This window comes from Perna viridis, chromosome 6, assembly GCF_037379345.1.
Source record: "Perna viridis isolate PV_CMFRI_1.1 ecotype Kerala chromosome 6, ASM3737934v1, whole genome shotgun sequence".
NCBI classification, from domain to species: Eukaryota; Metazoa; Mollusca; class Bivalvia; order Mytilida; family Mytilidae; genus Perna; species Perna viridis.
In genome coordinates this window covers 35,651,028-35,670,918 of record NC_142450.1, presented here as the reverse complement: position 1 = coordinate 35,670,918, position 19,891 = coordinate 35,651,028, and the positions used below count along the sequence as shown (strand labels likewise).

The 19,891-nt window shown below is 31.3% G+C and overlaps 2 protein-coding genes across 5 annotated transcripts in view; one reads left to right on the top strand and one right to left on the bottom strand.

Annotated features, from left to right (window-relative positions):
• Positions 1-400: 400 nt before the first annotated feature.
• Positions 401-7,688, bottom strand: LOC148614738 (charged multivesicular body protein 2a-like). 2 transcript variants are annotated; one of them, XM_088589050.1, is made up of 6 exons: positions 7,537-7,688; positions 6,229-6,409; positions 5,670-5,849; positions 4,950-5,080; positions 2,145-2,206; positions 401-1,852 (listed from the first exon to the last, which is right to left on the bottom strand). In XM_088589050.1, the coding sequence occupies exons 2-6, from the start codon at positions 6,400-6,402 to the stop codon at positions 1,719-1,721; spliced, it is 681 nt and encodes a 226-aa protein (XP_088445176.1). In that variant the 5' UTR covers positions 6,403-6,409; positions 7,537-7,688; the 3' UTR covers positions 401-1,718. The 2 variants fall into 2 exon arrangements, with proteins under 2 accessions (XP_088445176.1, XP_088445175.1); XM_088589049.1 differs by having other exon boundaries at positions 7,630-7,688.
• A 186-nt stretch (positions 7,689-7,874) lies between these two features.
• Positions 7,875-19,891, top strand: part of LOC148614737 (cold shock domain-containing protein E1-like) — a 20,280-nt gene continuing 8,263 nt past the window's right edge. Inside the window, exons 1-13 of one of the 3 annotated variants that reach the window (XM_088589044.1) lie at positions 7,875-7,925; positions 10,745-10,829; positions 11,727-11,907; positions 12,238-12,354; positions 12,897-12,993; positions 13,414-13,574; positions 15,328-15,479; positions 16,001-16,202; positions 16,451-16,614; positions 17,000-17,171; positions 17,713-17,856; positions 18,193-18,334; positions 19,277-19,398. In XM_088589044.1, coding sequence (XP_088445170.1) covers positions 11,869-11,907; positions 12,238-12,354; positions 12,897-12,993; positions 13,414-13,574; positions 15,328-15,479; positions 16,001-16,202; positions 16,451-16,614; positions 17,000-17,171; positions 17,713-17,856; positions 18,193-18,334; positions 19,277-19,398 — 1,512 coding nt within the window. In that variant the 5' untranslated portion in view covers positions 7,875-7,925; positions 10,745-10,829; positions 11,727-11,868. Of the gene's footprint in view, positions 7,926-10,744; positions 10,850-11,726; positions 11,908-12,237; positions 12,355-12,896; positions 12,994-13,413; positions 13,575-15,327; positions 15,480-16,000; positions 16,203-16,450; positions 16,615-16,999; positions 17,172-17,712; positions 17,857-18,192; positions 18,335-19,276; positions 19,399-19,891 lie in introns of all 3 variants that reach the window. The other 2 variants (XM_088589045.1, XM_088589042.1) reach the window with 2 other exon arrangements.

Here is a 19,891-nt window from a genome sequence, read left to right as displayed (position 1 = left end):
GGGGGTTATTATAAATTGTGTTATTTTTTTGTGTTTTTTTTCCCTCAATTAGAATTTTTTTTGTTATTCAAATGCTGTAATCATGGTTATCAATGATTTCCATTTGAACATATCACCTGCTAACAGTAACTCATAATTTCAAATAAATGAATTCAAATTAACTTTTTTTCTATTGCGATAGTTGTGATGAAATAATGAAAACCAAGCAGATATATTGGTTTCTTTTAAAGATGGTTTAAAATGGTCATATTTCTTTATATAACATTAATGACCCAAATATTCTATGTCTAATGGAATGCACCAAACCAAATGCCATGCTTCAACAAATCTCCTAACAGAAGTATATAGATAATTTACATTCAGGTAATTTAGGAGTGCTATGACTAAAACTGAAAAACACTTTAATAAAATGATTAGTTTAATATTCACAATTACAATATAAAAATATTTGCACAAAGTTTACAATGTAACCACTAAAACAAAAACAAGTATGATTCTATCATAACTTATGGATAAAACAAGCTTGAATACAAGACAGATAAATATCTCTGTCAAGACCAAAAGTACATAACATATATATATGTCATATTTTTCTTAAGCTGGGAGCTTCTGTATTTCTAAACCCTGATTTGTTTTTGAGTAAACATCCTTATTTATACTGGTTGTGAAACACCTACCAAATTCACAAAGCTCACCGAAAAATTTAATTCAAAGCATATTGAAATTAGACTTAATTATTCATATAATATCACATCGGATGCCATTCATTTTGGCAGCAACCAATTGATTTTGTATGGATTTAAAAAAAAAAAAAAAAAAGATACCTTCCAAATTTTGGGGAAAAAAAGTAAATTGTAACGAGCAGTGTTATAAGTCTCAGTATTTTATGGGTTTAACCATACTGGTGGTCTTAAGCTGACATTTTTAATCCAAGTGGGGTTGTTGTCTCTTTGACATATTTACCAAATCCATTCTTGTTATATTTGAAAAAAAAAAACTGTTTTTGACTTGGAAAAAAAGGCAAGTCTGAAAACTGAAAAAAAATCCATAGCCATACCCAAATAATTACTTTCTAAGTAACTTAAAGAAAACTCCAACTTAGAACAATCTGCTGTTCTGGAACACCATAAGAAGTAAAACAATTTGATCTATATCTAATGAGTTATCAACAAAAAAAAACTAAAGTAATGAGATGGACAAAGTGGCAATTAAGATACACCAGCATTCCAAAAATGTAAAAATGAGCAATATTGCCTGAACAAAAAACTGCAATACACAACATAAATCAAACTTGACCAGTTTAATAAAGTCCAAATAATTTGGTTAAAATTTGAAATAATTAGGTAGAGCAGTTATAAAGTTATCACAAATGTGACAGAGAAACAAACAATCAACTGTCAACTTTTTAACAAAGGCATCACAATAATATACATGCAATATGAAAATTGAGGCCATGGAAGATTAATAAATTATTAGGCTTTGAATTGCAATACACAGCTATTACAGTTCTTGAAAATTTAACTGAATTTGGTGAACCTACAAAATAGAAAAAGTTCAAGATCATTCATTTAAATAGCACTTTCTCTCTCCCTCACATAATTCTTATACACCATATGCCTAATGCCGGTTATGTGACAATACATTTGAAAATGATATACACTTCATACTCTAATGTTCCTTTGCTTATTCACATAACTGTTTTTATAAATAAATCACAATCACTGTCGTCTCAAGTTTTCTAATCGTGCCTCCAGATCTGCATCAGCATCACTTGGTGGGCCACCACCTGCTGCAACAGGTTGTGGTGCTTTGGATGCTCCAGCAGATATTGTTCCTCCAGTGGAAGGCAAACCTGTAAAAAGCATCAAAAGTGTTAAACTGCTTCATTATGTGGTTGTACACAATTCCAAAATATGCTGAAGTATCTCCATCATTACAAAAGAAAATAAACTGTAACAATAACAGTTTTGTAGGTGATAAAATTCAATCATATAGATTTCTGTTGAGGAATATCTAATTTACAAGATAAAGCAGAAAATTCTAAAAATTCTAGAGAACCAGTTCAATTGACATTTAGTTACACATAATATATTTTTAACTTGAAAGTAGCCTGAACCATTTCATTCCTATACCCTTAACATTACCTGATAATTCATCTGTCAATTGCAATCCTAACTCATCTAATACTTGGGACACAATAGCATCACTGAAGAAAAAAATATATATATATCAACTCAAAGTATATGTAGTAACAAGGGTCAAAGTCAAAATTTTCACTGAAAAAAGGGGGGTTAGTGTACTGGAGGTTTTTGATTCTTGTGAAAATTGTAGCATGAACAGAATGATGTAAAATAGGACTGAAATCATAAATTTGAATTTCTAATATCAAATCAATTAGAATTGTTTTTTTTTCTCATGTTTATAAACTGAATGTCAATCTTTAGATCATTAGTTAAACAGTATTTTACACACATTTTAACAATTTTGTTTCACACCTATTTCACAAATTTTACAACCAGTCCAAAAATTAATATGCAATTAACTCATGAGTATGCATTACTTCACTGCAATATTAGTTACAAATATAAAAATTTAGAAATTCAAATATTATTATAACTATAACTACTGGTAGCTGCGGTAACATTTGAAAATTTCTTTATTCAAATATTTATATAACGTAATTTTACTCAAATAAAACCAGTTTCAGCTTAAGAAAATAATTTTCTAGATGTACACAAGATATTCCAAAAAGAGGAATTTTTTATCAAATCAAATTTTCCTGCCAATTTTACTTGGTTAAAATTACCACTCTTCACTTCCTAACAATCATAAAATATTGATGAAAGGATGAAAGTTTTGACTGATAAGTGTGTTAAATGGAACATGCTTAATGTAAGTAGTGCTTCTTGACACATTCTGCAAAAAAAAAAAAAAAATCCTAAAAGAAAATTTATTAACATCCATGAAGCCCCTCATATCTTCATTTGATAGAAAGACTAGACCTTAAATCTATTTGCAGCAATGAAAGAATATTATTCAGCTGAACTATTGTATAAAACATATTTATTTATTTTAAAATAAGTACTGAATGATATAAAAAGAATTACATATGGACTATATTTTGAGTAATGTTCAGAAACAGGAGAAGTTCTCATGATGGTCACTGACACAAAGTATTTTGATCCAGAAGGATCAAAAACCTAAAAATATACTGCCACTCAGAACAACAAAGATGATACTTGTAAAAAATTATCATGACCTTTATTTTGTCATAGGAAACAACACATCCAAATTTGAAAAGAATCTGCCAAATAATTTTCAAGTTATTGTTCTGAAAAAGTTTAGCAGCTGCCCAATCTCTGTGCCCTCTTTTAAATAACCTTTTTTTTCCCATCAGAAAATCTGGTTAAAACCGAGCAAGCTCACACAGAGAATACTCAATGATTCAAATGGACTTAAATGTATTACCCTCAAGTTCAATTTTCTCCCTCAGAAGTTCTCTGACAATCATTATATTCCTTCATGCACATCTAAATGTGATGCTCAATTTTCCTATAAGATTTCATCAAAATCCCTTGAACAGTTTAGGAGCTCACCTACAGGGTTTTAACATGTAAACCCCTTAAGTTGGATTATCTCCCTTTTGAGCAATTCAACAATTAACATATTTCTTCATAGACATCTACATATGATGCCCCACCTACCTTAAAAAATTTCATCAAAATCCCTTTAGCCATTTAGAAGGAGTTGGCCTTATAGGAAATGAGGACAGACAGATAGGGTGATTCCTATGTACACCCAAACTTTGTGCTTCGTATAATAACCAAGATAATCACATATGTATCAAGGACTGGAATATACTGAAAGGTCTGGCCCCCATTAGCCCCTTACAACTGAAAAATTGCAATACATTTTTGTTTGTTTGTTTGTTGGGGTTTAACGTCTGAGCAGCAATATTTCAGCTATATTCAGACGAGTAAATCTGACTGAACACTCCTGCAGGGGTTTTCATGAGGAATCTTCATGTCATAACTTTTTTTTAATTGGATCAAAAATGAAAAAGTTGAATTATACTCCTGTTAGCTTGAAAATTGTAAGAGATATCTGAGATCTGATTGAAAACTTCAGGCATGAATTTTCATGAGGGATCTCTTACAAAAAATCTAAATCAGACCAATAAGTAACAAAATTATTTTTGTAAGAGCTATCTGAAATCAGACTGAAAAACACAGACATGGATTTTCATGAAAAATCTAATAATTTTTTTTCTACCATAAATTAAAACGTAATTTTTTTTAACATGGACTAATTTTCATCCTTTTATCTTCAAAATGATTAAAGATAAGTCTATCCTGTAAAAAAGATCTTAAACAAAACTTCAAAAGTAATACACTGACATCAGAGTAATTGAAATCAGATTAACAATACAACTTTTCTATCAATTCTAATGATAACACCTATTTAGCCCCTTATTTTCAAATGGGATTTAGGCAAAAAACATCCAAAAAATATAGGGTACTCTGCCATGTCTCTAGGAACAATCTGATAATATCAAACATAAAATAAAATAGGGCCAAAATAACTCAAAAACCTTGGGGTCAATTTCACAAAAAGTCAGAAGTGTAAAGTTGATCTTAAGTTATGACATAACAATGCTATTTTCTGGTATGACATCATTACTTACGATGAACTTTACACTTACAACTTTTTGTGAAATTGATGCCTGAAGTATAGAATCGAAAAAGACATGAATGATACATATGAGCATATTAACTTTTACACACAAATGTCAGGTAATTGTAAATTTTAGTCATGAGAATGGGGCTTAAACCAGATCAAGACACCTGTGAAAAATGTAACATTATTAAATATCAAATGTGTTCCTAATTCATCACACTAAAAGTCCTCTTTTCAATTATTGTGCTATCCAGCCAAAACACTGCTAATACCTTTCATCTTCATCATCCTCATCTCCCATTGCATCATCTATAGCATCATTCATCATCTCTTCTTTCATTTCCATTATCTCTGACTGCTTCTCGAACTCCATCATTATTTTTTGGATTTGTGGAAGTTTCAGCTGTCAAAAATAGGAAACCATCAGGTTTATGCTTCTTTTTAAATAACTTTTAAGGTCAAGGGTTTAACCAATACTACACAGAAAGAAAAAAATATATCTTAATCCTAAATTTGTATGATCTTTGGAAAATTCATGCAACTATATGTTTAATTTTCGTGCAAAAATATATTAAAAATCCAAATTTTATGCAAAGTTTATGTTAAAAATGTATGTTTAAATTATTGTTTCAAAATGAATTATTATCTTTGATCAACTTTACTGATGAAAAAAAATTACATTTACATTTGCAGAAGTACATGACAATTTTTTTCAGATACCTGTACTGCACATGAATTATAAAAATGCTTTCTATTCAAAACTAATCATTTGCATATTCAAATGAATGAAAGTTGCTGAAATTCATATCTTTTGATTTTCAAAATTCCATCATTGCTATTGTCTAACATGAAAATATAATCTCCAAAATAGATTTGACACAGTTTTGGTTCTCCTAAACCTGAGTAAAAATATATTCACAATTTTAGAATTTTATCAGAAACAAATCTGAAAAAAGTGTAACAGTTGTATGTCATTAGTGGTTTTATATTACCTGCTTGTTCATGGTCTGCATGGCTCTTGTCACACCTTTCATGGCCTGTGCCATTGCATTATTTGATTTTAAAGTTTGTATTTTGAGGGCAACAGCTTGGATATTTGCTCTCATTAGAATAAACTTCTTTACATATCTTCTGGTCCTGACCAAATCTTTTGCCATTATCTTAACTGCATCCTGCATAAAAAGAATAAGAATGAAACATATATCATGTATAATGCACAATTCATTTTAAATTGTTAAATTATTGATAATATTTTTACCTCAATACACAAAAATACTATAGGACCTTTGCCTAATGTGTGGGGATACTATTCAATTATCCTGAGTACCACAGTATACTTGAAAAAATAGCTGTTTTTTAATGCCTGTAGTCCATTTAAAATGATTGTGATCAACTGTGTTCCTACTAAAGTTAAAGTCATTTTTCAAAGATTTTTACTCCTTACACATGTATAAGCACACATTTGCTTGCATAATCTCTTTAAATCAGCACAGAATAGGGGGTTGTATGAAAACTGTACAATATTCCGATGCCAAATTTTCAAACACAAACCATTTGTCCTTGTTTTGCCATCTTCTTAATATCAGCAATAACTTTCTTTTCCTGTTGTTCCATCTTTGCTCTTTCCCTGTCTAAGTCCCTCATGGCTTTGTTTAAAGCTCTTTGATTCTGTCTTAACATTTCCTCCGGGGTCTTCTTTTTCCCAAACAGCCATTCTAAAGGCATCTTGATACTGAAAGTAAAAAGAAAACATTTTGAACTTATGTACAATTGAAGGGAACTTAATGTTGGAAAGGATTAAAAATGATTAAATATAAATTAAGGATCAGATATAAACATGTAATACAAAAATAATTCTGTAGGATGATGCAGTAAAGGGATTTCCTCCAATTCTTGCAATATCATCATGTCACAACAGAACATGTGAAAAATGACTTTAGTCAGACCAAGCAATGCATAATTTATTGCGGTATGAGTTTATGTTTCTGCCATCTTTCATGTTTCTCTCTCATGTGTCACGATTCAGAATGTTAACAAAACAAGGTCTCTCTTTGAAAATGACCAAAACTTAATTTTTGTAGCAAATATGGTATCAGCATCCAGGAAAATGATTCTGGAAACAAACTAAGTAGGTGTGACATGAACAATTTCAACTTAAAAGTTGTTAGCAGTTGAAAGACGATACTCCATGGTACTGCTGAATCTCCAACTTTCTGTATGGCACATCGTTTAGACCACAACCCGATATGTTAATATCCAAATAAAAAAGAGGAGAGTTACAAGGTAAGAGGAAATTCAGACTACTGTTTAAAGTGACGTATTTGGAATAATAATGTACTGGTTGAGTGGTACTTCTCAACAGCAAGTAATTCTCGCCACCTGAATTTTCACTCTCCTCCTTCAAGCATGTTAATTTTATTTTTTAAAACAAAAAGTATATAACTAGTTTGCCAATATTTTGTCCTAAAAATAGCTATTGTACAACCATTTCATTAAGAAATGACTTTTTTGTGAAGCGACTGGTAAGAAATGCTTACATCATGAAAATGTCAAGATACCTGTACACTCAAGGACAAGTATGCAGTACAGTCTACAGAATTGAAATATTGTTTACAATTTAAATACATATACAGAACTATCAGAAGCCTGTTATGGGAAGTCTTGAGTATTCTCATTGGTTAAGACACCATTGTTCAGTATTATCAACAAAGTCAGATGCTATTTGAGTTGAAATCCAGTCCTAAATAGCCAGATAATCATATTACTACGACAGTTGGCATAACTTGACAGAAAATGAACACTGTCACTGTCACAGACTGCCAGAGAGTCAATATTACAAAACAGGTTACTTTTCTTTACCTGACAATTTAATCGAAAATTGAAGAGAACACCTAAGCACCCAAGGAGGGTGAATCTAATTATTCAAAGGTGCAAGAGTGCATGTAATATAACCTGTTATTAAGAAAGGAACAAAATGATGACAGTGAGTCAGGAATCACACTTCTGTGTGTGTTTTGGCGATGACGTCACAAAATGTGAGCAAACTCTCAAAACGAACATAATTATTTGTTTATATTTTATTAATAAGTAATATACCAACATATTTATTACATAAAATGATATGAAAATCGTTATTTCTTAAGACACTGAACAAAATAACTTAAAATCATTTATAACTGTTCGGGGAAACTGTTAATGAGTTTGAGAGTTTGATGGCGGCTTCGCTGCAGTGCTGTGCAAGAACTGGGGTAAAATATTATTCAGAACATCATCCTCATAGTTTCAAATGATACAATAAGTCATCGATTCATGAAAAAAATATATATCTGCCATGTTCAAGAAAGGAATACGTCCCATCGCTTCTAAATTCTCTTCAGTTTCTGTCTTCGTAAAGTGGTGATGACGAACAAAAAACTGTTACGCAGATTTCAATTCAAAATGACGGTTAGACTTCATTTTCGGTCGTTACAATTAATAATTTATAATTTTAGAATGTTTATTATAAAACTTAATGAAATCCATTCATTTTAATTTTGTTTTGGGTTCATATTATTTTCAGTTAGATACCCTTTTACATTCCAACATTGGGCTTGGCTTTGGCTTTTGTTCAATTTCCACCAGTTCCATCACATGCTGATGCCAAGTTGAATATCATGCCAATTATTTTGTAGCTATTAGAATATTAGGGATTTAAAAACTTTAATATTAATGAAAAGGTTAATTGAAAATAATGTGATGTCACAAATTCTACAATTTGATAAATGAAGAGTTTAATACCACATTAACCCTTACTATGTCAAAGAGTCTATAAATAGGCTTTTCATACTCCTATATTTTGCCAAGAGCCTATATATAGGCTTAGCACATTCACCAAGTCGATTGTTCTGCAATAGTGTCATTGACATCACAGTTCTGAACGTGATGATGTCTGGGGTGCTTTACCAGGTAGACTATACATATTAAAACAACACCAAAATAATTCCTTGCAAATATTGTTCTAATTTCTTCTCGTCATTATCTATTGATCAAATATTCACATTTTATTTTTACCTTCAGTGCAATGTATTCTTCATAGAAGAAAAAATAGAAAAACATGTAAAAAAAATACCAAAAATAGGGGTTGAAAATTCTTAAAGCCCCACACCTGGGATTAAAAAAAAATGAAACTTGGACTTGCCATTTTTCAATGAAATAATCCATCGGGCATGGCAAATCTAAAAAAATAGAAACCCATTTTTTGAAAGATTTTGTTGTCATTATTTGGACCATGTTTCTCGATCTATTCCCTGACCTGTAAATACTTAAAACTTTATTTTTAGAATGGGTATTCACTAGATCGATCTGTTGATTAGTCATTCTCAAGTCTGAATCACACATGCGCTTGATCAAGCGCTGGAATGATAAAGATCAACATGTGTAGATAACTTTTGAGGAAAATATTGTTGCTCAGTTATAATTTCAAGCTTGAAAAAATGCAGAAATGGAAAGCTGATAACAAGGCATCAGACCGGGAGACGTAATCAATTGACAATGTGTCTTCTTCTCTGCAAACATGGAAATATACATAAAAATATCAGATAACAAAATTGCATTTATATATGTTATGATTGGGACTTGACTAAAAATTGTTCGGACTTAGTGTACAAAAGATGAAAAAGTCCAGGGCTCAGGTCTTCCAAAAAAAATTTCAACCCCTGAAAAAAAAAGCAAAAGAGAAAAAAATAATGATAAATTTTAAACTGTATAAACATATAATTTCAACGATACATTATATACATGTATTTATTATTGATAAAATCGCAAATATTGTACAATGATTTCACTCAAAGTTGTCATCGATTGCATGGAACATTTTGTCAGTTGAACACGAAAATGAAAATTAATTTTCTCACATTTACTAGCTTCAAGTATTCACTAATTAGGGAAAAGAGAACATTGGCATGAAGGTTATTTATTTTTACAAATTTTTTTAGGATTCCTTTCAATGTCCCAAATAATAAGCTTAATTCATAAAGTTCAAGATCAAGAACAAGATTCTGAGAGAATTGTACTATGCAAAATTCATCCCCTCCCGCTAACACGAAGTAAAATATAAAATCAATACATGTTACTATGTCAAGATTAAATTATTAACTTTATAACTGCTAACATAAACCATTTAACCAAACACAACATTGCAAGCTACATCACATAGTAAGAAAAAGAAACTGCTCCAATTTTTCAAGCTTTGGAATGCAGAAGGTGTCATTTCATGCATAGTCCTATTAGTTTGTATACATGAAAGGAATGAGTAAACTCTCTCACAGGATTTGTAATAAAATAATTAGGTTGTTTGTCTTTAAAGTACGAACATTTTTACTTCTATTTGTTTTTTAAACTGTACTTATGATATGAAATTCAACTTACTTCTTCTTAGATGTTTTAATACCTTATATCCTTTTCAAATAAATATCATTGTAAATATAGCAGCTTGTGAAATCTTTTTGTGTTCTAACTGTAGGTTTAAGTATTTAAAAGGTTTAATGTGGTAAATAAAATTTATTTAGAAAATCGACAAGTTGAAAACACTTCTTGTGAAATGTCAAATTATATTCTTTTTATCTTTTCTTTTTTAGTTTTTTTTTTCTTTCCTATTTTTAGGTACATTTTTATGTATGTAAGTAATGTCAATGCATATATATTCTAAGTTGACAACTTGACAGTATAATATATATTCAAAAACATCCAAATGATGAATATTTTATGTCTATTTCTTTCTGCTTTCTATCACCCTGCCCTTGTGCCCTTTCTTGTGACGTTAAGTTATTGTCGACGTCATAAGCAGGACAGTTGAATTAGAATCTTCAAATTCTTCCTTGGCAAAGTAAAGGAAAAGCCTTGGCACTCAAAGGGTTAATCCCAATAGGATAGTTGCAGAACTGTATTACAATGATTAAGTATATGTACCGAGGGATTCTTAGTGTCATTGCTGGAAGAGATATTTAAAATTTGCTTATTATACATACATAAATAAGAGGACATGCAGTGTATTTGTAACTTATACATGTACATTTACGTATATTAATAGACAATTACACTGCACTGACTTAATAAAAGAATGAGTCTTTGAACCATCCCTGGCATGGGGAAGAGGAGGCTAAGCAGGAGGATTGGTACAATTTTAAATATTATGGTTACTATTTAAAAATAGTTTTTTGATGAAAAGTGCAGAAGAATACCTTAATGTAATACTGTATTTTTTTTACTATAAGTCAATTAATTTTTTTAACAAGTCGTCAGCCATGGCTTAGGTATTGATTTTTCAAGAAAAGTGTTAATCAGCAATGCACTTCATTAGATTGTAGTGTTGTCTTCAAGTTTTACAAATACACATAATTGTTTATTTGATAAAGATCTATTTCAATCATGTTAATTATTTACAGTTCAAGATTTGTTTTTGTAGACCTTTGAACTTTCAAAACCCATTGATTCCCCAACCTGAGCTTAAACCCGAACATTTTAAAATAATTTGATTACAATATGATCCTAATTTTGGATAAACTGCTATCACATGTCCTTGGTAACAAAGCCTGATCATACCAGCGATCAAATATAATTAATCCATGCTGTTATCCATTTATGAATGACTATGACAATGTTATAAAAAAAACATCCCTCAGGGCTTTATCCTAATTTGAGTACACAACTTGAAAACCATTGAAATATATAAACAAAACTTTAGAAGACACATTTACAAAACTCTTTACTTGTAAAACACTATCACATCGAGCATTCCAGAGTTGTTGATCCTTTATACTATGCAAATTTTTGCCCAATTACGAAATGTTGCAAACTAGAATAATTTAAATTGTGACCTAAATGGCTAATTGTAACCAGATTAAAAAGTAACAACTTCTGGTTGTAATTCTAAATACCAGTATATATTTCTAATAAATTACCAGGCGTAATTATGACCGATTCATCAGACTAGTTTCATAACTCTGTACCCACACTTACTGGCATTTTTGACACGAGCAATGACATTTTTCTGTTTTCTGAATGCTTTTCAGCTAATACAATAGATGTAGTTCCACTCAGCATCGAAAAACTGTAAAAGAAATAAAGCAAGGTAACAACTAGAGCCCATTAAGAACTAAACTCTGCACAGTCTGCAGTTCTGAGGACTTGGTCACTCCCAAGGAAGCAACAACAATGTCAGCTGTTAAAAAGTTGAACAGTCCTCAGTGGAAGGTAATGAGCAGATGTATATTTTATAACAGAACTACCTAGTAAACATAGAAATCCATACTTAACAAAAGAAAAGAGTTGTAGTTTGAAACTTGACCAGTTGGTTAATCAATAAGTTTTCACAAGATGATGTGTCTTGTGATGCTCTTGCATTCACTTATCATATTGTATGTTCCTATATTTATGTTTAATAAATAATCAGAAAACTGATGTGGGTATTCTAATGCAATCATTTCAGTTTATGTACATTGTTCATGACTTTTGTGCCTTTCTCTTAAAAAAAAAAGGGAATTTTTTTCATTTAACAAACCTCAGTTTGATATTTACTTGCAGAATTTCCAGCCGTCCACACAAGATCCTGCAATTGTGTCCTTTCAGAGATCTTCAGCACCAGTTATAATCAATAACAATGGATCTGTTAGGGAAACTGGATTTATAGAGAAATTATTGGTTAGTAATTCAAATTCAGGATTAAAATTTTCAATTTTCAAGATAGCTGGATAATTGTGTAACTTATAATGATATTGCTTGTAAGTATATGCCAGCAAAATTTTGCTGATTGTAAGTTACTATAAGAACGCATAATATTACCTAGAGCAAACATTTCAACATACAGGTTACATCAACTAGAACCATAGCATTGGGAAATACATGTATGTGCCTTTCATAATGTTTACTTATATAATTTACATAATTTGGACTTGGCACAATATTTTTTAATATTTATGCAACAAACCTGAATTCTTCAATCTCCACATCATCTGAATTCAGTGACACTGGAAGATTTTTTTATGGTAAAATCTTTATTCTAACATTATTTACATGTAGGATGGTACTATGCTTTCTATATGGTAAATAAATGAATGGCAATGAACAAGCTAAGTTTGCTATTATTTTGACCTTTTTCACTTGAACTTTCCTTTGATGATTTGTGATAGAGCAATTTATTAAAATACATGTATCAGTTTTTCATGACAAGCACTGTTTTGTAGCATTCCTATGGTTTTATCCAGTGTGCTGAAAGAGAGTCTAGACTTTTCTTTCACTACAGTGAATATGGAGATGACATTAACCTTGTTAAAATAGGAGGTAAGGTGTTCTGGTCTTGTGTGCATTCAATGATGGTTGATTTGCAAAGGTATTTCATAAATGTAAAAAAAAATTCAAAAGAAACATTTTGACTTGTATTTTAATTATTACTCATTTAATTTAGCATTTTGGAGAACTCTTCAAAATTAAAAAAAAAATGATACGAAGCATTGTTGTGTACTTTATATTTTAATCTAGAACTAATAGATATTGTTACCCTAAATGTGATAAAAAAATCTTTTTTGAGTCCTACTATGGGTGTTCTATTCTGATTTGGTCAAAGTAATAAGATATCTATGATATGACAAACTGGAAGTCAATTTAACATGCTTTTACATAGAGATAAGGTATGGCAATTCATATACCTGGTAAATCATCTTGTCCTGTTAACTTGGTTGATAAAAAATGGCTATATTCTAGATCCAGTTGAGTTCCAAATGACATATGATAGAAGAACTGGTAAACCAATTGCAAGCTCTATTGTTCTGTTGAACTCTGGAAACACACCTTACGAAGTACTTAGTGAAGAGAAATACAAAGGATCTATTGCACAAGAAGCCAAGCCAACCAAGAACAAAAATGTAAGGATTTTAAAATATAGTGTTTATTTAATCTGAAAATAAGTCTTTTTTATTTGATACATCTGCTGAGAATTATTCTCCATATACATGTAACTTATGGGTTGTCTTTGGTTTCTGTTAATTTACTCTGTCATTATTTTATGTCATGTTTACCAACTGGAAATTAAATATAACTTCAATATCATCCAATAAAAAATACTTTACACAAAATGTTGCATTTCACTCTACAATTAAAAGATTATTGCATGAATATTAGGTATTATTAATTAATTCAATAATATTATCTTTAATACCTTTTTCTTTAATAGGCCAAGAAAAAAAATATTTCTGGTTACAGTTACCTAATCGACCCAATTTTTTTTGCCTCAGCCCTAAGTCTTTTTACCTGCTAACTAAAAAGCAGAAAATAAAAATTGGTAATTTCAGATGAAAAAACAAAAGTACATTTTATCAAAGTCCTTCCTGTATTTGAAACAACACAATATTTTCATGTTCTTCAATGTGTATGGTTGACCCAGTCATAAACAGAAGTCAGTCAGCAGCATGCCAACCATACAAAGATGTTATTGACATGTGCATGACAAAAAGACACTCAAAGACTAATGATTGGTTGAAGTAAAGGTGAACCTGTGCTGAAAAAAAATAAAATGAAAATACTGACCTACCTACCCTATTCATTTAAAGAATATAACCTTACAAAGACATTTTTTCTTGGCCTTATTAACTGTATTTACAAAATAAAATCCTAAACCTGGCAAATATAAAAAAAAGTAAACCAATATCGAATGCTTTCTGTATTGGTCTGGTTTCAATCAGAATTTTTGACTTGATTGTCATGTGAATCATTTGGAGCATTCAGGAATTTACCTGAAGGGAATTATTAGTAAGTGTTGCAAATGTAAACGTGATGTTTACTTCACAATTTTCACATAGAATTGTTTGAATGTGTAATTTTAGTACATTAGTGGATGAAACCCAGTCAAGACCACTGAAGTTAAAATCTTTGTAAATTACTTGTGAATCCTTGCATGATATGATGCAAATGATTGACCTTTCACCTCACCCATTATGATCTGCATGTAATGAAATCTGTATACATGAAGGGTGACTTTGGAGGTTATAAAAAGTCTGCATGACAACAGTGGGAACCTTACTCTCATGACAAACATAGGTAGATTTATAGGATATGTGTCAAGGTAATTTAATAATCTGTACATTTTTTTCAAATGGCTAAGACAGTTTAGTTTACATAAAATAAAAAAAAAACCCTGGTGTTAATAAAAGGTATCATTATGGAGTGATTTTTGTATATGCTGAATTATATGTCCTCGACTCATCACATTGGCTTTTGGAGTTGCCTCAGATGAATGTGACCAGCCTTGGACCTATGACTAAGCCCATGTGAAAATCACTACTAATAATACCATAATATTTTCTTTGGTATAAATATTGCACTTGAGTACTTTTGAAATACAAATTGCAGTTATCTACCAATATTTCATTGTGAGAATATTCCTGCTTTTATTTTAAGGAATCTTTAAAATATCAACAGCCTGAGCCTTAATAAATACACAGCAGTTGAAAAGGTAACATTAAGGACTTTATCAAAATAGTAAGGTCATTTAACATTATTTTTGTGCTGTTATTCTGACATTTAGTCATTGACAGAGTGAGATGGCTGGTTTGGCTCAGCCTCTATAAAAACTGAAATCAGGAGTAAAGTTGAGAATGATATTCATTTCATATTTTTAAGGGTTATACTGAAGACAACAGCCTTGGGAGAGTAACATACCAACATAATGGAGAAGTATTTTTTTTACCGTACGGACTTGATGATGTTATTGATAAGAACTTCAAACCAAAAGCTCAAGATCAAGTTACTTTCTATATTGCAACTGATAAGAGGTGTGTGTCCATTTCATATTTGTAAATTTAATACATATTAATAGTTTAAAAGTAGTATTTTTTTAGAACCCTTCTTTGAAAGCAGAAGTTATACAGTGATCATTGCATCCATTTGTCTATTTTCTCTGCAACTTTTATCACAGCCACTTGATATTTTCACAGTATGCCATATTTTGGGATTTGATTTCAGATTTGAGCAACATCAACTTCCTGTTTTATATGTTGTTTTTTTTTTTTGTCCATATAGTTTCTATGGAGGGAAGAAGAAGGGATTATCCTTTAAAGTAATAAGCTTTTCTGACAGTTTTCATAGTACATTCTTTTAAGTTATTTCATGATTCATTAGCAGAAAAACAGAGACATTTTCAAGTCATTTTTATTTTGATAAGTTGACTGCTGATTTTGCTCTAGACATTTGTTATTTTACATCTATAATATCATGGGAGAATAAACTAACCTAAAGAGTAAATTTTGAAAATTAACCTACAAATAAATATTGTATTATTTTGTTTTATTTACAGGAATGGAAACCTCCAAGCCCGACAGATAGAACCTGTTAGCTGTCGAGTTGAGGGAGTAGTCTGTTCTTTGAAGGATTCATTTGGGTTTATTGAACGAGCTGATGTGGTCAAGGAGATTTTTTTCCATTACAGTGAATTTAAGGGAGATATTAATAAACTGAATCTAGGAGATGATGTCGACTTTGATATTCAAACTAGAAATGTAATTAATTGTTAGGTTTTTAAATCTGCATGTTTGAAGATTTTGTTTTTTGTATTTGGTTGGATTAAGAACTAGTTTTCTATCAAATTTCTTATATTGAAATAATGTAGCAAAATGAAATTGATACTCTCTACTCATTCATACGAAGAAAATTAGGTAAAAAAATAATTTCTTTTAGAGAAAACAATATGTTAGTTATGTAAAGAATACAGTTGTGTTGTAATTCTATTTTTATTTCGTAATTTCAGACGAAAGAGGTTGCAGTGAACATTCAAGGCCTGCCTGTTGGAACTGTGATATTTGAAGATATAAGTGTAAATAAAATCAAAGGGGTTGTGCAAAGAACACTGAAGAGTAGCCGAAGGCAGAGTGATCCTCTTGGGGGCAGAATCTCTTATGAAACTGCTAAAGGGTAGGTAAACATAATTTGTTTAGTGAATATGAATAAATTTTTACTATAAAATGAAAATGATGTAGGGTAAATCTCATAAGACATCAAATTCTGGCTGTAGAATTGTGGTTTACAACACAAACAGTCAAGATGAAGCCTTCAATATTGAGTTGGACTCTCAGTTACAGGTAAGCTCTTATTTGCCCAAAAAGAAAAAGCAAACAAAATATCTATTGTTGGAAAAGGACGTCTAAATACAAAATAAAATAAGGAAAGTCAAGTTTCCCTCTAGATACTTTGCCTGGATTTTTGTATGAAAATTTGATGCTTTCCATTTTGCATGAGACTACTTTTCGTTTAGATTCTCTATGTGAAGCCACATTTAACCTTTCCTATTTTGTTTCAGACATGTTGAAATTCCTTTTGGTGACAAGGACCAACAGGGTGACTACACCTTACTGCCTGGTGATATTGTAGAATGTAACATAGCCACTGATCGTAGAGATAAACTTCAGAGAGCCACTAACATCAAACTTCTGGAGGAATCATTTTCTGCTAATAATGAACAAAGAGAAACTGTGAGTGATTTTTTTTTTTGTGTACCAAAATGATAACTATTTCTTGATTAGGATGTTCATAAAATTGGTCTGGTTGAAGGATTCAGATAAAATTGGTCTGGTTAAAGTATTCAGATAAAATCGGTCTAGTTGAAGGATTCAGATAAAATTGGTCTGGTTAAAGTATTCAGATAAAATCGGTCTAGTTGAAGGATTCAGATAAAATCAGCCTGGTTGAAGGATTTAGTTATTTTAACTCATTGCAAAAAAGTTAGAACATATATATAATGATTTGTTGCTGTTGGTGTTAGAAAGTTTGATAAAGTGCAATAATTTATTTGCCCCTGTTGTTCTCATATTGTTTCTTTACCTTAAATACACAATAGAAGCAAACGAAAACTGTAACGAGGCCTCAGATTTTCAGAAGTACATTGTAGTAATTTTATTTAAAAATGATGAATAAAGAAACAAAACACACCAGCTTTCATTAACATAAATGAATCACTTTCTTTTAAAGAAACAGAATAAACTGCTGTTATATTAAGTCAATTTTCTATTTAAGGGTATAATTGCTAACCTCAAGGATGGATACGGGTTTATTCAGTGTACAGAGAGAGAGTCTAGAATGTTCTTTCACTTCAGTGAATTGTTAGACCCCAAAAAAGAAATCAAAACTCAGGAGGAAGTGGAGTTTACTGCAACCCAGGTATGGAACTTAGATCTGCACATTTTGACAGCAAATCATTGAATGCATCAAATTAGATTATCATAGAACCAAATACTTTAAACTTTAAGCTGAATTATTTATGAATGTAGTGTGGATAATGATCTATCTACCGGTATTAGACCAAGAACATATATTGGTCACAATGACAGGCATTGTGTATATACTTAGTAGTTTTAAGAAAGTGAATATTTAATTTAGCATAGAATTTAAATCAATATAATGAGTAAGCAATACTTCCTACTCATTAGTCCAATGGGCTGATGTAAAACCGATATTGTCTTCTTATTATTCCAACTGTGATCAAATCTATTTCAGGACCCCTCAGCATCAGCTGGTAACAAACTTATGGCCATCAGAATCAAATTTCTATCTAAAGGAAGTGTATCGTTTCTGGTCATACATCCAGAGAAGTATATAGGCACTATAGACAAGGAACCATCAGCACACAAAAGCCCAGGTAACTGTTAGATTACAGAATATACCTAGTTTGTCACATTCAAATTGGATAGTCCTTGAAGGTGTTGAATGAGTAATTTCCAATTATCTGTTTTCAGTTTATAAAGTTCTTATAGGGATTTTCTATTACTGTTGAGGAACTACTGTATGTGAACAAAATTTTGACAAATATAATGAATTATATTGAGTCTACATGTATGTTTATCATTGTTGTGCTGTGCCTGGGCCTATACGGGATTGGCCCTGGTTCTGCTTTATTGGTTCTGGTAGTGTTAATCCTAGTTTAAAAAAGCACAATTTGTGTCCATCTTCAAGCACCGTGAATGTGCTTTAAAATGATATGGAGTTTGGTAAAAAATATTGACTTCAGAGTTGAAAGAAGAGGTCATGAGTTTCCACTGCCCAAACAGTGAGATCTTTTAGGGAGTAAGGTTTATTTCTCGGCCTCTTGCCAGAGCAGAATTAATCTATAGTGCTCTATTTCGCCTGGAATGTAAATAAGAATGATGTGTGTCACAGTCATTTCTATGTCGACCCCTTGTATTAACTACTTCCAGTTTTAGGCCAAGCAGAGGCCAAAAAAATTGAGAAAAAATCCTTATTTTTTTACACACGAGTGACCCTTCAGGGGACTCCTGACACCCCCTCCCCACCCCACCCCCTCGCGACTGTAACGAACCTTATTTGGCTTCAATGGCTTTCACATGGTACAGGCTGTGGGATGCATGTGCTTTTGTTCCTGTTTTGCTCCTGTTGAACCCCACATGTTGCAAAAAATGGCCTGAAATGGTGAAATGGACAAAATTGACCATTTTCGATTGACAGACCCATTTTACCATGCTCCTTATGTGGCTTCCTCTGTGTCACAAACTTGCCTTATTAATAGACATTTGTAGGAAATAATAAATTAAAAGTCTTGGTACCATTTTTCTTTGTCTTCTAGCAAAGAGTAAGGAGTCTGACACAGGAGCCATTATATTTGATTATCATGAGAAGATAGAGAAAATTTCATACTCTTTAAAAGATATTCTTGATCTGAAAGGTCAACCGAGATATGGTGACAAGGTAGGTACAACAGATGTTGGTTACAAATACCTGATGGGATCCACTTAAAGAGGTAGACCTAGGATAAGGGACACAACTCTTACAATTCGATGGAACATTTGTATTCACCATTTTAGATCAATCTCATGTAAGTGTCAAACTGACTTGATACTGATTTCATCCTGTTTCAAAGGTAAGCATGAAAGGCTTTGGTGAAATTGGATATGATATGATTATGTTTCAAGAGTTGTGTCCCTTACCCTATGTCTACCTTCTTAATGTCAATTGTGGGGTGGATTAGAATGTCATCACAAGATTACAGTATGCTTAGATTAAAAAAAAAACATTGCCAGGGAAATGTTTACCTGGAGAACTTAATAGTCTGTAGTATTAGTATGAACTTTACTGGTACACACAAGTTTTCTACCAAGAAATGGTGGTTCCCTATGGTATTCTGTCATATTCAGTGACACTTAGTTGGTTTCTAATGAGGAGTTTTGTTGTGGACTTCGAG